Below are 20,661 nucleotides of genomic sequence, written 5' to 3'. Positions count from 1 at the left end.
ACACTATGTCTCGCGCAAACCCAACACCTCTCATCACCCGAGAACACCATATGCACAGTGAAGCATGGTGGTGTCAGCATTATGCTGTGGGGATGTTTTTCATCGGCAGGGACTGGGAAACTGGTCAGAATTGAAGGAATGGTGGATGGCGCTAAATACAGGGAAATCCTTGCGAGAAACCTGTTTCAGTCTTCCAGAGATTTGAGACTGGGATGGAGGTTCATCTTCCAGCAGGACAATGACCCTAAGCATACTGCTAAAGCAATGCTCGAGTGGTTTAAGGGGATCATTTAAATGTTCGACACATACAACAACACAGAGTTACACATGGAATAAACAAAACATACAGTCAGTAATACAGTCGAAGAAAATCTATATACTGTGTGTGCAAATGAGGTAAGAAAAGGGAGGTAAGGCAATAAATAGGCCATGGTGGCAAAGTAATTACAATATACCAATTAGACACTAGAGAGATTGATGTGCAGAAGATGAATGTGCAAGTAGAGATACAGGGGTGCAAAGGAGCAAGATAAATAAATACAGTATGGGGATGAGGTAGTTGGATGGGCTATTTATAGTTGGGCTATGTACAGGTGCAGTGATCTGTGAGCTGCTCAGACAGCTGGTGCTTAAAGCTAGTGAGGGAGATATGAGTCTCCATCTTCAGTGATTTTATTTTTTATTTTTTTATAAAAAAAATAAAAAAAATCCAATTCATTCCAGTCATTGGCAGCAGAGAACTGGAAGGAAAGGCGGCCAAAGGAGGAATTGGCTTTGGGGGTGACCAGTGAGATATACCTGCTGGAGCGCGTGCTACGGGTGGGTGCTGCTATGGTGACCAGTGAGCTGAGATAAGGCAGGGCCTTACCTATCAGAGACTTGTAGATGACCTGAAGCCAGTGGGTTTGGCGACGAGTATGAAGTGAGGGCCAGCCAACGAGAGCGTACAGGTCGCAGTGGTGGGGAGTATATGGGGCTTTGGTGACAAAACGGATGGCACTGTGATAGACTGCATCCAATTTGTTGAGTAGAGTGTTGCGGGCTATTTTGTATATGACATCGCCAAAGTCTAGGATCGGTAGGATGGTCAGTTTTACGAGGGTATGTTTGGCAGCATGAGTGAAGGATGCTTTGTTGCGAAATAGGAAGCCGATTCTAGATTTAATTTTGGATTGGAGATGCTTAATGTGAGTCTGGAAGCAGAGTTTACAGTCTAACCAGACACCTAGGTATTTGTAGTTGTCCACATATTCTAAGTCAGAACCGTCCAGAGTAGTGATGCTGGGCGGGCGGGCAGGTGTGGGCAGCGATCGGTTGAAGAGCATGCATTTAGTTTTACTTGCATTTAAGAGCAGTTGGAGGCCACGGAAGGAGAGTTGTATGTCATTGAAGCTCGTCTGGAGGCTAGTTAACACAGTGTCCAAAGAAGGGCCAGAAGTACACAAAATGGTGTCGTTTGCGTAGAGGTGGATCAGAGAATCACCAGCAGCAAGAGTGCCGTCATTGATGTATACAGAGAAGAGAGTCGGCCCGAGAATTGAACCCTGTGGCACCCCCATAGAGACTGCCAGAGGTCCGGACAACAGGCCCTCTGATTTGACACACTGAACTCTGTCAGATAAGTAGTTGGTGAACCAGGCGAGGCAGTCATTTGAGAAACCAAGGCTGTTGAGTCTGCCGATAAGAATGTAGTGAATGACAGAGTCGAAAGCCTTGGCCAGGTCGAAGAATACGGCTGCGCAGTATTGTCTCTTATCGATCGCAGTTATGATATCGTTTAGGACCTTGAGCGTGGCTGAGGTGCACCCATGACCAGCTCTGAAACCAGATTGCATAGCGGAGAAGGTACGGTGGGATTCGAAATGGTTGGTAATCTGTTTGTTAACTTGGCTTTCGAAGACCTTAGAAAGGCAGGGTAGGATAGATATACTGTAGGTCTGTAGCAGTTTGGGTCTAGAGTGTCTCCCCCTCTGAAGAGGGGGAAGACCGCGGCAGCTTTCCAATCTTTGGGAATCTCAGACAATATGAATGAGAGGTTGGACAGGCTAGTAATAGGGGTTGCAACAATTTCAGCAGATAATTTTAGAAAGAGAGGGTCCAGATTGTCTAGCCCGGTTGATTTGTAGGGATCCAGATTTTGCAGCTCTTTCAGAACATCAGCTATCTGGATTTGGGTGAAGGAGAAATGGTGGGGGCTTGGGCGGGTTGCTGTGGAGGGTGCCGGGCAGTTGACCGGGGTAGGGGTAGACAGGTGTAAAGCATGGCCAGTCGTAGAGAAATGCTTATTGAAATTCTCAATTATAGTGGATTTATCGGTAGTGACAGTGTTTCCTAGGCTCAGTGCAGTGGGCAGCTGGAAGGAGGTGCTCTTATTCTCCATGGACTTTTTTGAGTTTGTACTACAGGATGCAAATTTCAGTTTGAAAAAGCTAGCCTTAGCTTTCCTAACTACCTGTGTATATTGGTTCCTAACTTCCCTGAAAAGTTGCATATCACGGGGGCTATTCTATGCTAATGCAGAACGCCACAGGATGTTTTTGTGCTGGTCAAGGGCAGTCAGGTATGGAGTGAACCAATTTTTTTTTAATGGAGCATACTTATTTAAGATGTTGAGGAAGGCACTTTTAAAGAATAACCAGGCATCATCTGCTGACGGGATGAGGTCAATGTCATTCCAGGATACCCCGGCCAAGTCGATTAGAAAAGCCTGTTCGCTGAAGTGTTTTAGGGAGCGTTTGACAGTGATGAGGGGTGGTCGTTTGACCGCAGACCCATTACTGATGCAGGCAATGAGGCAGTGATCACTGAGATCTTGGTTGAAAACAGCAGAGGTGTATTTGGAGGGCGAGTTAGTTAGGATGATATCTATGAGGGTGCCCCGTGTTTACGGATTTGGGGTTGTACCTGGTAGGTTCATTGATCATTTGTGTGCGATTGAGGGCATCAAGTTTAGATTGTAGGATGCCTGGGGTTTTAAGCATGTCCCAGTTTAGGTCACCTAGCAGCACGAGCTTAGAAGATAGATGGGGGGGCAATCAATTCACATATGGTGTCCAGGGCACAGCTGGGGGCAGAGGGTGGTCTATAGCAAGCGGCAACGGTGAGAGACTTGTTTCTGGAAAGGTGAATTTTTAGAAGTAGAAGCTCGAATTGTTTTGGTACAGACCTGGATAGTATGACAGAACTCTGCAGGCTATCTCTGCAGTAGATTGCAACACCGCCACCTTTGGCAGTTCTATCTTGGCGGAAAATGTTATAGTTAGGGATGGAAATTGCAGGGGTTTTGGTGGTTTTTCTAAGCCAGGATTCAGACACGGCTAAGACATCCGGGTTGGCAGAATATGCTAAAGCAGTGAATAAAGCAAACTTCGGGAGTAGGCTTCTAATGTTAACATGCATGAAACCAAGGCTTTTACGGTTACAGAAGCCAACAAATGAGAGCACCTGGGGAGTAGGATTGGAGCTAGGCACTGCAGGTCCTGGATTAACCTCTACATCACCAGAGGAACAGAGGAGAAGTAGGATAAGGGTATGGATAAAGGCTATAAGAACTGGCCGTCTAGCTCGTTCGGAACAGAGAGTAAAAGGAGCAGGTTTCTGGGCACGATAGCATAGATTCAAGGCACGATAGCATAGATTCAAGGCATAATGTACAGACAAAGGTATGGTAGGAAGAGAGTACATTGGAAGTAAACCTAGGCATTGAGTAGTGATGAGAGAGATATAGTCCCTAGAGACCTTTAAACCAGGTGATGTCATCGCATATGTGGGAGGTGGAAGAACATGGTTGGTTAAGGCATATTGAGCAGGGCTAGAGACTCTACTGTGAAATAAGACAGTATTCACTAACCAGGACAGCAATGGACAAGGCATATTGATATTAGGGAGAGGCATGCGTAGCCAAGTGATTGTATGGGTCCAGTTAGTGGTTGGGCTGGCTGGGGACACGGCGATTCAGACAGTTAGCAGGCCGGGGCTAGCAAGCTAGGAGTTAGCAGGCCGGGGCTAGCAAGCTAGGAGTTAGCAGGCCGGGGCTAGCAAGCTAGCAGTTAGCAGGCCGGGGCTAGCAAGCTAGCAGAAGGGCCTTAGAGGGACGTCGCGATGGGGGAGAGTCTGTTTTTGCCTCCTCGTGCGGTGACGTCGATAGACCAGTCGTGTATTAGTAGGGTTCCAAGTTGCAGAGGGGTCCAAGTCCAATTGGCAAAATGGGTATAGTGGTCCAAGAAACTGGCCGATGGATCAGCTAACAGTCCAATATTTGGCATGGGTCCCCAGATCCTCAAAATGTTATACAGCTGCACCATCGAGAGCATCCTGACCGGTTGCATCACCGCCTGGTATGGCATCTGCTCGGCATCTGACCATAAGGCGCTACAGTGGGTAGTGCGTACGGCCCTGTACATCACAGGGCCAAGCTTATTGCTATCCAGGACCTGTATACTAGGTGGTGTCAGAGGAAGGCCCAAAACATTTTCAAAGATTCCAGTCACCCAAGTCATAGACTGTTCTTTCTACTTCCGCGCGGCAAGTGGTACCGGAGCGCCAAGTCTAATTCCAAAAGGCTCCTTAACAGCTTCTACCCCCAAGCCATAAGACTACTGAACAATTAATCAAACGGACACCCGGACTATTTGAATTGACCCCCCCCCCCCCCCCCGCTTTTACACTGCTGCTACTCGCTGTTTATCTATGCATAGTCACTTTACCCCTACCTACTTGTACAAATTACCTCAACTAACTCACACGTTGACTCGGTACCGGTACCACCTGTATATAGCCTCATTATTGTTATTTTATTATTATTTTTTTACTGTAGTTTATTTAGTAAACATTTTCTTAAGAAAATAAAGTTAACTGCTTTGTTGGTTAAGTAAGCATTTCACGGTAAGGTCTTCACATTCGGCGCATGTGACAAATTCGGTGCATGTGACATACAATTTGATTTGAGTGTTTGTGTGTGGGGGGTAGAAATACACAATGCACTGAGGTTTACACACAGTTGCAATGGATTAGTGAAGTGTTACTGACATGATACAGTAGTATGCATGGTCCTGTTCTGAGGGGGAAATTGAGATCCATTCTTGTTACTACATTTTTCATGCAAATCCTCCATTGACTTCTATGCATAATTTATGCTGGGAAACTCCTTGGAGTGTTACTGAGGATGTTTCTGACTGTGTGTGTCAGGGAGAAGACTTCTTTGCCAGTATTCCCCAAAAAGTGACCAACGACACCAAGGACGTGGTACAGAGTGAGTATTCACCTTCAACGTCACTACTAACTGTTATAGGACTTAGACACTACAACTACTGTGATTATTATTTGAAGAACGATCTGGCCTTAATGGCCATGTACTCTTCTAATCTCCACCTAGCACAGCCAGAAGAGAACTGGGTACCCCTCAGAGCCTGGTTCCTCTAGGTTTTTTCCCTAGATTCCTGCCTTTCTAGGGAGATTTTCAGAGCCCCCACATCTTGTGGCAGGCCAGGGGGTTGGGTCAAAACGTTTACACAGATCAGACACAGACAGAGTAGGATTAGCTCAGTTTCAAAGGTGTTTATTAAAATAATAGTTCAAAAGAAAAGGTCTCCCCCATGAGACCCTCTCCGGGACACCGTCTTCTGGGCTCCGGGTCTTGCTGTGTCCTGTGGGGATCAAAAAACTGAACTCCCTCCTGTTACGTCTCGAACCGTCCCCAACTGTACGGGAGTCCTTTCTTCCCTCAGTCTCTCTCCTGTGTGCTGCCCTTCTGGCAGCTTTATGGGACTCGTACGGCTGGTGAGCAATCAGCCCTTGATTACTCACCAACCCCAATTAGTCCTGGCTGGAGATCCTGTCAAGACCTTGCACGTCCAGCAGAGGGAGCCATCGCCTTGTGATGTATACTCCGTCTGTCACCAGACTTCGACGAGTCTCCCCCTGGTGGCTGACCTGCTGTACGCCACAATCTGCATTGCTTGCTGCTCTGGGTTTTAGGCTGGGTTTCTGTATAAGCACTTTGTGGAATCTGCTGACTTAAAAATTGCTTTATAAATCAGTTAGATTCAGTTAAACTTCTACCTTGTATAGGTCATTATGCACACCCACACTATCAAGAGTCTATGTCTACTAGGTTTTATAGCCACATCTTATGCTTTAACCTTAACTAAATACCTTTTAAAACTGACCTTGGATCAGTGTCTAGAGGTAATTTCATCCTTCTCCCTCAGATGTGAAGCAGCAGCTTGAAGGAATCAAGAGACAAATCTCTGAGGTGAAGGGAAACATCCCTGTCTCTGCCCTCAGAAACATCTCAGACACACTGGGAGAGGCTCAGAGATACATCGGCATGTACTCACAACAGGCAGAGAGGGTAGAGATGATCAGGTAATGCACGCACATACATACACCCACACGCACACACATACACACACACTGACCTGACAGGACTGAACAGATAAGGTAAAGATCCTCTGTTTTTGTCTCTCTAGGTGGGATGTGTGTATTATCCTGAGCTGTTTAGTTCTCCTGGTTGTAGTGTGTAACCTCCTGGGTCTGTTTTTGGGTCCGGTTGGACTAAGCCCAAAGGACGAGCCAACAGAACGATCCAGCACCGCAGACTGTGGAGGAACCTTCCTCATGGCGTATGTACTGTCAGTGTGTGTGTGTGTGTGTGTGTGTGTGTGTGTGTGTGTGTGTGTGTGTGTGTGTGTGTGTGTGTGTGTGTGTGTGTGTGCACGAGCGAGCGAGCATCGGCATAAGTGACGCTCGTGCCCTTAACAAAAGTAATCTAGTAAAAGAGTGATCTCAACGTATTTGTGTGTGTAGGGGCGCAGGGCTAAGTTTCCTGTTTTCCTGGCTCTTCATGCTGGTGGTGTTAGTACTGTTTATACTGGGAGGAAATGTCTACACACTGATCTGCCAGCCCTGGCGCAGTGGACAGCTACTACAGGTACACAAACACACTCACACGCCTACACACACTCATATACATCCACACACACAATAGATTAATTGACTCACTGATTGATTGTGTGTCTCTCCCCTCCCCAGTTTGCTGACACTCCGGGCCTGCTACATGGCTTTAATTTAGGAAAGACACTGGGCCTGAAGAGCAACCTGACATTCACTGAAGTATACAAGTATGTAGAAACATTATAAAGGGTTATACAAATTAAAGATCTGCTTTCTGGTTATTACAAGTCACTCTAAATGTAATGTGGTTTTTGTTCTGCTATTGTGCAATGTAATGATGTATTTGTTGTGTGTTTGTAGGGATTGTGAACAGAACAGGCCTCTGTGGACAACACTCCATCTGTATGATCTCATAGACCTCAATGCTTTGCTCAACGTGTCCAAAGTACGACTGTCACACTACGATTTCTATTGTTTCTACTCTGCCACGTATGGTTCCTGCTGTTTCTACTCTGCCACGTATGGTTCCTACAGTTTCTACTCTGTCACGTATGGTTCCTACAGTTTCTACTCTGTCACGTATGGTTCCTACAGTTTCTACTCTGTCACGTATGGTTCCTACAGTTTCTACTCTGTCACGTATGGTTCCTACAGTTTCTACTCTGTCACGTATGGTTCCTACAGTTTCTACTCTGTCACGTATGGTTCCTACTGTTTCTACTCTGTCACGTATGCTTCCTACTGTTTCTACTCTGTCACGTATGCTTCCTACTGTTTCTACTCTGTCACGTATGCTTCCTACTGTTTCTACTACTGTTTCTACTCTGTCACGTATGGTTCCTACAGTTTCTACTCTGTCACGTATGGTTCCTACTGTTTCTACTCTGTCACGTATGGTTTCTACTCGATCACATATGGTTTTAACTTTTTCTATCACCATATACTGTCTATTGATGATCACTAGGAATCACTTTACATGGGGGTTTAATTCCCAAATGAATCATCTTACGTTTCCACTTCCAAATTGGTGTAAAGTCCATATTTTAAACGATCTGCTCTCCTAGGACAATTTTTCCTCTAGTCCTTCTAATGATGTGTTTACCTCTCCCCTCCCAGTACACAGAAGAGATTCAGCAGCACTTTAACAGTAATGAGATCAAACTGTCTACCATCACCCTGCTCACCCATGAGATACGTAAACAGCTACACAGCTTCTCTGATAAGGCCCATGATGTCGACTTCAGGTCTGTCACACAGCAGGTACAAAGTGTGTGCGTGTGTGTGCGCATCTGTGTGACCTTTGGTCTCATAGTTTGTATCGAATTTGAGTATATATCATATGACATACCGTAACTGTTTCTACATCTGTTTTTAGATCAACAATATTTCCAGCATTAATCTGAATGAAACAGCAGGCAGGCTAGACCAACTTGCTTCTGCTCAAGTGAGTAGTAAAACCCACTGAGTCATCATCGGATAATGTGATCCTCAGTGTGGACTGTGCATATGGACATTTGTAGAAAGACAGTAATGTGAAGCATGTCCCACCGTCTCCCTCCAGACTGGTGTTAAATTAGAGCTGACACAGGAGGCTACAGACCTGAGAGAGATCCAGTTCTACGTGAACACTGCCATCATCCCACAACTGGTACGTCTGACCAGCCTGGTGCTGTCGGTTTCTGCTCTGGACAACGTCAGCTAAATGTCCCATGCGTGTGGTTGTACTAAATGTACAGCTATCTGAACTATCTATGACCATTTCATCAATTCTTCAGAGGTCATTATTCAGAGCAGAGTCATGTTGTATATACATGTAGATATAGTATCTGTCTGTCTTTTGTGTTTCAGACTCATTTGAACTCCACCATAGATGCCCTCAGTGTCATAGCATCACATATCAATGTGAGTATACTGCAGAATGTTCAGAAAGCATGAGCAGCGAGTGTTCTTTCATTAAACTACGTCACAATGTAGCTGTGCAATGCGCGCTCATCCCTCTCTCTTTCTCTCTCCCTCTACTTTAGCGCACAGTAGGAGATTTGTTGAGTAAAGTGGGAACAGCTCAAGACTTCCTCAACACTAACACTACACAGATTGTCAAGGCCGTGAGTAACCACACACAAGCACATCCCATCGCAAAAAAATACTTTACAACCAGAAAATGACGTCATAATGACGTCATATGCCACAATTACCACACTGGTTTTCTTTTCTAGAAAGATAAACCATTTAATCTGGTCCATGACTTCGTGTTCTGTACAGTGAAGAGGGAGAGATGAGTTCTGATGAGTGTGACAAGCACAGCTCTCTGTCTGACTTAGCCTGTAGCAACACAGCCATTACTCACATCTTAGCTCACAAGGCCCACTTCACATACAGTGGGGGAAAAAAGTATTTGATCCCCTGCTGATTTTGTACGTTTGCCCACTGACAAAGAAAGGACCAGTCCATAATTGTAATGGTAGGTTTATTTGAACAGTGAGAGACAGAATAACAACAACAATATCCAGAAAAACACATGTCAGAAATGTTATAAATTGATTTGCATTTTAATGAGGGAAATAAGTATTTGACCCCTCTCAATCAGAAAGATTTCTGGCTCCCAGGTGTCTTTTATACAGGTAATGAGCTGAGATTAGGAGCACACTCTTAAAGGGAGTGTTCCTAATCTCAGCTTGTTACCTATATAAAAGACACCTGTCCACAGAAGCAATCAATCAATCAGATTCCAAACTCTCCACCATGGCCAAGACCAATGAGCTCTCCAAGGATGTCAGGGACAAGATTGTAGACCTACACAAGGCTGGAATGGGCTACAAGACCATCGCCAAGCAGCTTGGTGAGAAGGTGACAACATTTGGTGCAATTATTCGCAAATGGAAGAAACACAAAAGAACTGTCAATATCCCTCGGCCTGGGGCTCCACGCAAGATCTCACCTCGTGGAGTTGCAATGATCATGAGAACGGTGAGGAATCAGCCCAGAACTACACGGGAGGATCTTGTCAATGATCTCAAGGCAGCTGGGACCATAGTCACCAAGAAAACAATTGGTAACACACTACGCCGTGAAGGACTGAAATCCTGCAGCGCCCGCAAGGTCCCCCTGCTCAAGAATACATATACATGCCCGTCTGAAGTTTGCCAATGAACATCTGAATGACTCAGAGGACAACTGGTGAAAGTGTTGTGGTCAGATGAGACCAAAATGGAGCTCTTTGACATCAACTCAACTCGCGGTGTTTGGAGGAGGAGGAATGCTGCCTATGACCCCAAGAACACCATCTCCACCGTCAAACATGGAGGTGGAAACATGCTTTGGGGGTGTTTTTCTGCTAAGGGGACAGGACAACTTCACCGCATCAAAGGGACGATGGACGGGGCCATGTACCGTCAAATATTGGGTGAGAACCTCCTTCCCTCAGCCAGGGCGTTGAAAATGGGTCGTAGATGGGTATTCCAGCATGACAATGACCCAAAACACACGGCCAAGGCAACAAAGGAGTGGCTCAAGAAGAAGCACATTAAGGTCCTGGAGTGGCCTAGCCAGTCTCCAGACCTTAATCCCATAGAAAATCTGTGGAGGGAGCTGAAGGTTCGAGTTGCCAAACGTCAGCCTCGAAACCTTAATGACTTGGAGAAGATCTGCAAAGAGGAGTGGGACAGAATCCCTCCTGAGATGTGTGCAAACCTGGTGGCCAACTACAAGAAACGTCTGACCTCTGTGATTGCCAACAAGGGTTTTGCCACCAAATACTAAGTCATGTTTTGCAGAGGAGTCAAATACTTATTTCCCTCATTAAAATGCAAATCAATTTATAACATTTTTGACGTGTTTTTCTGGATTTTTTTGTTGTTATTCTGTCTCTCACTGTTCAAATAAACCTATTAAAATGATAGACTGATCATTTCTTTGTAAGTGGGCAAACGTGCAAAATCAGCAGGGGATCAAATACTTTTCCCCCCCACTGTAGTTACAGGGAAGTCCACCTGATCCTCTGCTGCAAACCTCCACTGACTGTCATGACTTCTGAGTGTATCGAATTTACATGTGTCTCTCTCTCTCTCTCTCTCTCTCTCTCTCTCTCTCTCTGTCTCTCTGTCTCTCTGTCTCATTGTCTCTGCCTCTCTTCTCTCTCTCTCTCTGCCTCTCTTCTCTCTCTCTCTCTGCCTCTCTCTCTGCCTCTCTTCTGTCTCTCTGCCTCTCTTGCCTCTCTGCCTCTCTTCTCTCTCTCTCTCTCTCTGCCTCTCTCTCTGCCTCTCTTCTCTCTCTCTCTCTCTCTCTGCCTCTCTCTCTGCCTCTCTTCTCTCTCTCTCTGCCTCTCTCTCTGCCTCTCTTCTCTCTCTCTCTCTCTCTCTGCCTCTCTCTCTGCCTCTCTTCTCTCTCTCTCTCTCTCTGCCTCTCTCTCGCCTCTCTTCTCTCTCTCTCTGCTCTCTCTCTGCCTCTCTCTGCCTCTCTTCTCTCTCTCTCTGTCTCTCTCTCTCTCTCTCTGCCTCAGGAGAGTAGGGAGTTCCTAGACTGTCAGATGGGGTACTTCACGGCGTATGCTGACTGGGCTAATTTCACGGTGTGTTCACTTAGTGTACTACTATTACTGTACCAATGCATTACTCTACCGTGTGTGTGTTTGGTTTCATTTTAGGTTTCTATATTTGTGTGTGTGGTTTAGCCTCAACCATACGTGTAAGAATGTGTGGTTGTGGTTGATCATCTTCTGTTGACACGGCCTGGGTTTTAGGCTGGGTATCTGCAAAGCACTTTGTGACAACTTCTGATATGAAAAGGGCTTTATAAAATACAATTGATTGATACATTTGATTGATTGACACTTCTGTGCGTGTGTTTTGTAGATCACTCAACAGGTTGGTCTCTGTGGCCCAGTGGCAGAAGCTATGGTCTCAGCTGAGGTTATAGTCTGCTCAAACATGGTGCAATCTCTGGTGAGAAAACTATTACACGCAGAGAGAGAGAGAAAAGGATTCACTGTGCTAATCTAACATTGTTTATTAACCTAAATGTGTGTGTTTGTCCAGAATGCATTCTGGTTCAGTCTGGGCTGGTGTATGATCTTCCTGGTCCCCAGCATCATCTTCTCCATCAATCTGGCCAAGTTCTACAGGAGGATGAAGCACAGTGATACCTACGAGTGAGTAGCTAAGATATTTACACACATACATCCGATGATTGTACTTAGGTACTGGGTGGGCCCCATATCATCTTATCTTCTTATTCAATACGATATAACAGGATAAACTGATCCTTTGTCAGCACTACTACTGCGAGACTCTTTGTGAATACGGGCCCAGGACACTATGATTGATTAAAACGTTGTTGCAATAAAGGTGGTATGGGACCAAGATACAAACTCTTTTTTTTTTTTTTTCTTGTTTCATCTTTCGCCCCACAGCAACCACATAGCCATGAACATCATCCCCCGAGCCCAAGTCCAACCCTACTGAGCTGAGGGAAAGAGGACTGGCCAGGACTGTTACTGCTCTCTGGGACTACAACCATGACTCTGTCACAACTCCCTGACAGAGGATCATGGAACATTTCAAACAGAACTCTGTCACCTAAATAAGAATTTGTTCTTAACTGACTTGCCTAGTTAAATAAAGGTTAAATAAATAAAAAATAAACCTTCATAGAAATCATATGATTGTCACTACCAGGACTCTGGCACCCCTACCTAAAGCTACTACATGGAACATTCTAAACAGGACTAAACACAATCACATGGTGTATTTCAATAAGGAAGTGGTACTCTCCCTCATTGATGGACTGAAACGGAGCAGCGATCTCACTCAATTAAAGGACAGAGGAACTGTTTTCTAGAGACGGCATATGTGCCACACATGCACCTCATATTTCCATGCTGTGTGTCAGGAATTAAAGGCCACATTCTCAATGTCTGACGCACGCGCACACACACACACACACACACACACACCACACACACACACTTCCTCTCAAGAGTGTTGCAGGATAAAATGCAATCTACATAAACTCAACATTGGATTCACTGTATGTATATAACACTATGTTTTCAACCAATATTTTTTGTTTGAATGTACCATAAAGAACATCACTGGTATTTTTTATATTTTAAAGGATTTTGTTATGGGAAATGGGACTATCCCTGCTAGTACCACGTGGATAATGATATATTTGATATAATGATACAGTATATATGAAATCAAATAGGGTAGGTATTCAATATAATGTTTATGATAATTTCATTGTGAGTTTTTAAAAATCTTTTTTTAGTTTACATTTTTTTTTATTTTAATTAATTATACTGACTGAAATATGTGATTCTGCTATGATAAAATGTTGTGCCAAATAATGATTAGGATGTTTATATGTTACGAAGCACTTTATTAGGTCTGTTTATGTATTTACATTTTTTTAGTATTGTGCAAATTACTGTAATTAAAGAATTGCTGCTGTTAGAGATGACTGTGTTAGCTAATTCTTTCTCAAATGTGTCACTGTTAGTACTTTGTACTATAGCATGTTTCTGATAGGATAGCATCAACGGCCAACAGAAACGAGTTCTGCATTAGATTGTTGTTTACAGGACGCAGTCTAAAAATGGAATAAATCAATCGATGCGTGTAGTCCCCATTGTCCCCATTGTCTTCAGGCTGTTGGCATCACTCCAAGGGCTCCTCGACTGAGAGTGCAGACTACAATCTGACGCAAGACAATGAGTGGGTGCCTCCGCCACCCTTGTCCTCTGTGCACCTCCCTTCCCTCCCACCATTCTCTCTCTTCTCCATAGACGCGCACACACACACAGTTCCATAGCCATGACAATAAGGAGTGGTGCTGCTCAGCAGACATGGTATAGTCATTCTTCTCATAGTTAACACACAGGAGAAACACAACGTTTAACCAACTGCACTGGTTCACACACAAGGCTGTGTGTAGCTCTAAAAGAGATTGTCATTGCTGGGCTATGGCCATATTGAGGTTAAAATCCAAAGCTATGGGAGCAGTGGGTCATGTGTCTTGAATGTAACTCCTAGTAAATGTAGTATTTCCTCCATTTCTGTGACTGGTCTGTTTGAGCTATCTTGCCAACTCCTATGGCACAAACAGATCTGCTACCAAGGGTAACAACAATGTTTTTGAAACTCGGAGTGAGTTGGCGACGTCAAGGACCTATCAAACAGAACAACCTGTGGGAGCCATGCCATATGGTGAGGATGACAAACTATTCACAAAACAGAGAAGGTAAAAACATTCAAGGGCACTTCTCACAGTGACACACATACTGGGCACAATCCAGATAGACAAATTCTACGGCCTGCGTAGAATATCAGGTCTTTACAATCTTTACCACATCACTATGTTATAATGATCTTGTAAACTTTGCAAGCTTGCACATAATATGGTTATCTGGAACGCACCCAATTACACAACTACTGTAGTTAGCCTGGGTACCTGACTGTTTCTGCTGTTAGAAACACTACATTGTTGCCTTGGCAAGACAACGACCAGTTAGTGTAAATCAGAAATAGCCTGACAAAATACTATACAATCCAATCAAACAGTTTATTCCAAAATAGCAAACATACACAAACAGAGACCATGTTGAAGTTGTAACTTTGATTTAATAACACATGTATGTTGCATTCATTCATAAATACCCAAACATTTTGTATCTGTGTGGCTGAAAATAAACATTTTGATAACAGGCAATACAAGTGGGGAACTCAGCCTGTCAAAATGGAGCAAAGGCAAATAACAAAGACTTCCTTTTAAGAGCACATTCACCTGGAGCGGCAGGTAGCCTAGTGGTTAGAGCGTTGGGCCAGTAACTGAAAGGTTGCTGAATTGCATCCCTGAGCTGACAAGGTAAAAATCTGTCGTTCTGCCCCTGAACAAGGCAGTCAACCAACCCACTGTTCCCCCGGTAGGTCATCATTGAAAATAAGAATTTGTTCTTAACTGACTTTCCTAGTTAAATAAAGGTTCAATTTAAAAAACCTGTCTGGATTGAACAGTAAGATACTAGGCAATGGGATTTTCTGTTATTGTCATGTTCTAAAGCTTTACACATCCATTCAAGTCATTGAGCCATCTAATCCTACTGGTTTCAGTTTCATTCTGGCACAAGCTTCACTTATTGATCAGTCAATGTCAATGATTGGCCAGAGAGAATATACACAATCTGTGATTAAAAGGTAATGAAAATCAAGAGACATTTTGGCCCTCCAGGACCAACTCATCATATGCACAGTGAAACATCAAACAGAATGTCATCACAGCATCTCATGAGTCATATCCTGCGTCCCAATTCTCAACCCTTTTCGCTCTAGTATGCACTCCCCCACATGGATTTAAAAGCATAGGTTTGGTGTAATAACCCGTGTTTACACTAGCCCTATGCTGTTTAATCTATGTGGGGTATTTCCTTGAACCACTTAAAGGAAACGGATGGAGAAATTGGGCAGAGAACAAATTCATCTTTGGCTCTCAGAGCAGGCAACCAGTTTTTCCTGGCCGAGTCATGTGATCAGGAAAAACTAATCGCCCCGTCTCACACACCATCCCATGGTCACCATCCCATGGTCCTGACTGCTGTATCTATAGCGGTGGTGGTGACGGCATTAGAGCAGATATGTGTGAGGATCAGCAGCTCTCTGAAGGAACTCAGTCTGTCCAGTAGCATTCTGGAGTCTCACTGTGTCTGCTTCAGCAGGCCACATTTGGTGAGCGCAGCATTCAGTCGGTTAGGCTATATTATCAATTTACAGGATATAGTGCCTTCAGAAAGTATTAACACCCCTTGACTTTTTCCACATTTTGTTTTATTACAGCCTGAATTTAAAATGGATTGAATAGAGATTTTCTGTTACTGGTCTACACACAACCCATAAAGTCAAAGTGAAATTATGTTTTTAGACATTTTTTACAAATTCATAAAAATGTTTAATCTGAAATGTCTTGTGTCAATAAGTATTCAATTCCTTTGTTCTGACAAGCCTAAATACATTCAGGAGTAAAAATGTGCTTACCAAGTCACATAGTAAGTTGCATGGACTCATTCTGTGTGCAATAATAGTGTTTAACATGCTTTTTGAATGACTACCTCATCTCAATACACACATACAGATAGTTGTTACCGTCCCACAGTAGAGCAGTGAATTTTAAACACAGATTCAACCACAAAGACCAGGGATGATTTCAAATGCCTTGCAAAGGGCACCTTATTGGTATTTTTTTTTTTAAAGCAGACATTGAATATCCCTTTGAGCATGGTGAAGTTATTAATTACATTTTGAATGGTGTATTCATATACCCAGTCACTACAAAGATACAGGCGTCCTTCCTAACTCAGTTGGGGAAAGGAAGGAAATCGCTCAGGGATTTCACCATGAGGCCAATAATGAAAACAGTTACAGAGATGAATGGCTGTGATAGGTGAAAATGAGGATGGATCAACAATACTAACCTGAATGACAGTGAAAAGAAGGAAGCCTGTACAAAATAAATATATTCCAAGACATGGATCCTGTTTGCAATAAGGCACTAAAGTAAAACTGGAAAAAAAATAGGCAAAGACATGAACTATTGGCCCTGAATACAAAGCTTTATGTTTGGGGAAAATCCAACACAACACGTCACTGAGTACCACTAGTCATATTGTCAAGCATGGTGGTGGCTGCATCATGTTATGGGTATGCTTGTCATCGGCAAGGACTAGGGAGATTAGGATTAAAAGAAACGGAATAGAGCTAAGCACAGGCAAAATCCTTGAGAAAAGCCTGGTTCAGTCTGCTTTCCAGTAGACAAATTCACCTTTCAGCAGGGCATCAACCTTAAACAGTGATTCCCAAACTGTGGGGCACCCCCCTGGGGCGCAGAGGAGGCGCTATTTATAACTTGTCCGAAATGTCCAGATCAACTAGTCCGTGTCAGTGTAAAATACAATGGGACGAAACCCTTCGCACGCCAGACATAACGTGCACAAACTATTACAATCAACAATTCTGGACAAGGACATGGGGGGAACAGAGGGTTAAATACACAACATGTAATTGATGGAATTGAAACCAGGTGTGAGGGAAGACAAGACAAAACCAATGGAAAATGAAAGGTGGATCGGCGATGGCTAGAAGGTCGGTGACATTGACCGCCGAACGCTGCCCGAACTAGGAGAGAGACCGACTAAAAACTACGGCATAAGGGGACAACAAGCGGATATGAGGTGTCATGGCTTTCTCTCCTTGGTGAGGATCAAAGTGCCAGATCAACTGGCAATGGCTGACAGATAGTTGGGCCGGTTTTATGACTTACCAGCCGGTCGTAAATTTAGAGAGAACTTTGTCTCTCTTGCCCTGCAGTATTGGGAAGGTAAAATACCTTTGTTACCGAGAGACTCTTGCCGCCCAAAACTTCAACATCAAACAATGGATACTGGGACAATGTATTTCAACATCCAAATGTTTGGAATGATGAGAGATGGAATATGGAAAATGTATGTCTATTTTGTGATGTCATTAAAATTGTTATGAAGACGTTATAATGGAGACATTGTAACTTGAAGGGCTTTTACACTGTGTATGTTAGGTTTACACCCTTTACGTTGTGTAGAAAATATCAAGAAAAAAGTGTTTTTGTGATGATAAGATTGTGATTTTAGTTCTCTAACGAGATCATAGTAAATTATGATACCTTGCCTCGTAACTAGCCACGCCCCAGGCAGCCTAGAGAGGATGTCAGCATGACATAAATGCCCATTTCTACCCGAGGGTATAAAAGGATTGAGCTAAGAATTAACATATCAGACTAGACGGACCATAAGCTGCAGCTTGGTCCTTATTAGTCACGACCCCCAAAAAATGCAACACAAGGTGGAAGAAGACAAAGGAACCTCTTAACAATCAATGCTACGGTTGAGTAGCCTTACTGTATCTAATAAGGTGAATTTAAGTAGGACCATTAAGTTATTCTCTTCAAATCATCGTTGCCTGCACTGCTTTCATCACCACTCTGGGATCATCGACACGGCTGAATAGCCCATTCTCAGAAGACCACTCTTCCAGAACGAGTGCAAGTAAACAGACAACTAAGATGAAGGACATTGTGACCTCTTGTGGCCAATCAGAGACTTACACCTGAGAACGAAGGAGAAGGACATCTGAAGAACAGGCCCCCCTTCTCACCAAGCGGAACCCTGCCCATGAAGGCCTGGGCCCAACAGAGATACCCAACAGAGATACCCAACAGAGATACCCAATGAAGACCTTCAACACGTAAATCGGGACCCTCTCTTTCTAAAATTATCCGCCGCCATTGTGGCACCCCTATTACCAGTCTGTTCAACCTCTCTTTCATATCATCTGAGATTCCTAAAAATTGGAAAGCTGCCGCGGTCATCCCCTTCTTCAAAGGGGGTGACACTCTAGACCCAAACTGTTACATCACTGACCATTTCGAATCCCACCGTACCTTCTCCGCTGTGCAATCCGGTTTCCGAGCTGGTCACGGGTGCACCTCAGCCACGCTCAAGGCACTAAACGATATCATAACTGCCATCGATAAAAGACAGTACTGTGCAGCAGTCTTCATCGACCTGGCCAAGGCTTTCGACTGTCAATCACCGTATTCTTATCGGCAGACTCAACAGCCTTGGTTTCTCAAATGACTGCCTCGCCTGGTTCACCAACTACTTCTCAGAAAAAGTTCAGTGTGTCAAATTGGAGGGCCTGTTGTCCGGACCTCTGGCAGTCTCTATGGGGGTACCACAGGGTTCTCGGGCCGACTCTTTTCTCTGTATATATCAATGATGTTGCTCTTGCTGCGGGTGATTCCTTGATCCACCTCTACGCAGACGACATCATTCTATATACATATAGCCCTTCTTTGGACACTGTGTTAACAAACCTTCAAACGAGCTTCAATGCCATACAACACTCCTTCTGTGGCCTCCAACTGCTCTTAAACGCTAGTAAAACTAAATGCATGCTTTTCAACCATTTGCTGCTCGCACCCGCCCGCCTGACTAGCATCAATACTCTAAACGGTTCTGACTTAGAATATGTGGACAACTACAAATACCTAGGTGTCTGGCTAGACTGTAAACTCTCCTTCCAGACCAATATTAAACATCTCCAATCCAAAATTAAATCTAGAATCTGCATCCTATTTTGCAACAAAGCATCCTTCACTCACGCTGCCAAACATACCCTCGTAAAACTGACTATCCTATCGATCCTCGACTTCGGTGATGTCATTTACAAAATAGCCTCCAACACACTACTCAGCAAACTGGATGCAGTCTATCACAGTGCCATCCGTTTTGTCACCAAAGCCCCATATACTACCCACCACTGCGACCTGTACGCTCTCGTTGGCTGGCCCTCGCTTCATACTTGTCGCCAAACCCACTGGCTCCAGGTCATCTATAAGTCTTTGCTAGGTAAAGCTCCGCCTTACCTCAGCTCACTGGTCACCATAACAACACGACATATATGCTTGCTTTGAAAATGGCTGTGTGATTATTTTTGGCTGGGTTCTCTCCTAACATAATCTAATGTTTTGCTTTCGCTGTAAAGCCTTTTTGAAATCGGACAATGTGGTTGGATTAACGACAGTCTTATCTTTCAAATGGTGTAAAATAGTCGTATGGTTGAAAAATTTAAATTATTGCATTTTTGAGGTATTTGTATTTCGTGACACGTTCTTCCATTGGATATTTGGCGAGGCGTTCCGCTAGCGGAACGTCTAGATGCAAGAGGATTTAAAGCGGCAGTTCGGGCAACGTATTAGGGCTACTGTAAGCATAGTTTCCAAATGTATCCAAGTGTTGTTTCTCTTTCTCGCTTTCTCTCCCTCTCTCTTTAACTCTCCACCTTGTGTAACAAGTGTCATATTGTGTTAGTCTGCTAGGGACCTGTTACCTTCGTATTAAGTTTCTAATCAATAACCTATACCGTGTGTGTGTGTATCTCATGTTATCATTTAGCTTGTTAGTAAATAAATAATCAAATCAATTTGTGTGGTACAGAATGATCAGTGAGACCCAGGTTTGTGCATATTTATGAAGTTTGCGAATTTCTGAATGAGACTGATGGGGTAATAATTAATAATTGACTGTTATTGATGTAAGAGATAATTATATATCTATAGAGTTTAAGTCAGGAGACAGTAACTCGTTAAACACATTTTCTCGTGGTGCCCCAAATTCCTATTGAGTTATTTGCTACATGATTAATTTAAAAAATATATATATATTTCACCTTTATTTAACCAGGTAGGCAAGTTGAGAACAAGTTCTCACTTACAACTGCGACCTGGCCAAGATAAAGCAAAGCAGTTCGACACATACAACAACACAGAGTTACACATGGAGTAAAACAAACATACAGTCAATAATATAGTGGAAAAATAAGTCTATATACAATGTGAGCAAATGAGGTGAGATAAGGGAGGTAAAGGCAATAAATAGGCCATGATGGCGAAGTAAATACAATATAGCAAGTAAAACACTGGAATGGTAGATTTGCAGTAGATGAATGTGCAAAGTAGAAATACTGGGGTGCAAAGGTGCAAAATAAATAAATAAAAAAATAAATACAGTAGGGGAAGCGGTAGTTGTTTGGGCTATTTATAGATGGGCTATGTACAGGTGCAGTGATCTGTGAGCTGCTCTGACAGCTGGTGCTTAAAGCTAGTGAGGGAGATAAGTGTTTCCAGTTTCAGAGAGTTTTGTAGTTCGTTCCAGTCATTGGCAGCAGAGAAATGGAAGGAGAG

The 20,661-nt window shown here is 43.7% G+C and overlaps 1 protein-coding gene across 5 annotated transcripts in view; it reads left to right on the top strand.

Annotated features, from left to right (window-relative positions):
* Positions 1 to 13,348, top strand: part of LOC106576862 (prominin-1-A) — a 36,995-nt gene extending 23,647 nt beyond the window's left edge. For all 5 annotated transcript variants that reach the window (XM_082964685.1, XM_082964687.1, XM_082964688.1 and 2 more), the window contains exons 10-24: positions 5,188 to 5,251; positions 6,210 to 6,366; positions 6,471 to 6,623; positions 6,808 to 6,931; positions 7,033 to 7,121; positions 7,255 to 7,339; positions 8,011 to 8,154; positions 8,270 to 8,338; positions 8,456 to 8,542; positions 8,743 to 8,796; positions 8,919 to 8,999; positions 11,393 to 11,461; positions 11,745 to 11,834; positions 11,928 to 12,040; positions 12,302 to 13,348. In XM_082964685.1, coding sequence (XP_082820811.1) covers positions 5,188 to 5,251; positions 6,210 to 6,366; positions 6,471 to 6,623; positions 6,808 to 6,931; positions 7,033 to 7,121; positions 7,255 to 7,339; positions 8,011 to 8,154; positions 8,270 to 8,338; positions 8,456 to 8,542; positions 8,743 to 8,796; positions 8,919 to 8,999; positions 11,393 to 11,461; positions 11,745 to 11,834; positions 11,928 to 12,040; positions 12,302 to 12,353 — 1,431 coding nt within the window. In that variant the 3' untranslated portion in view covers positions 12,354 to 13,348. The remainder of the gene's footprint in view (positions 1 to 5,187; positions 5,252 to 6,209; positions 6,367 to 6,470; positions 6,624 to 6,807; positions 6,932 to 7,032; positions 7,122 to 7,254; positions 7,340 to 8,010; positions 8,155 to 8,269; positions 8,339 to 8,455; positions 8,543 to 8,742; positions 8,797 to 8,918; positions 9,000 to 11,392; positions 11,462 to 11,744; positions 11,835 to 11,927; positions 12,041 to 12,301) is intronic.
* Positions 13,349 to 20,661: the final 7,313 nt, after the last annotated feature.

This window comes from Salmo salar, chromosome 18 (assembly GCF_965601325.2).
Source record: "Salmo salar chromosome 18, fSalSal1, whole genome shotgun sequence".
Classification (NCBI taxonomy): domain Eukaryota; kingdom Metazoa; phylum Chordata; class Actinopteri; order Salmoniformes; family Salmonidae; genus Salmo; species Salmo salar.
This window is presented reverse-complemented; position numbering and strand designations above follow the sequence as displayed.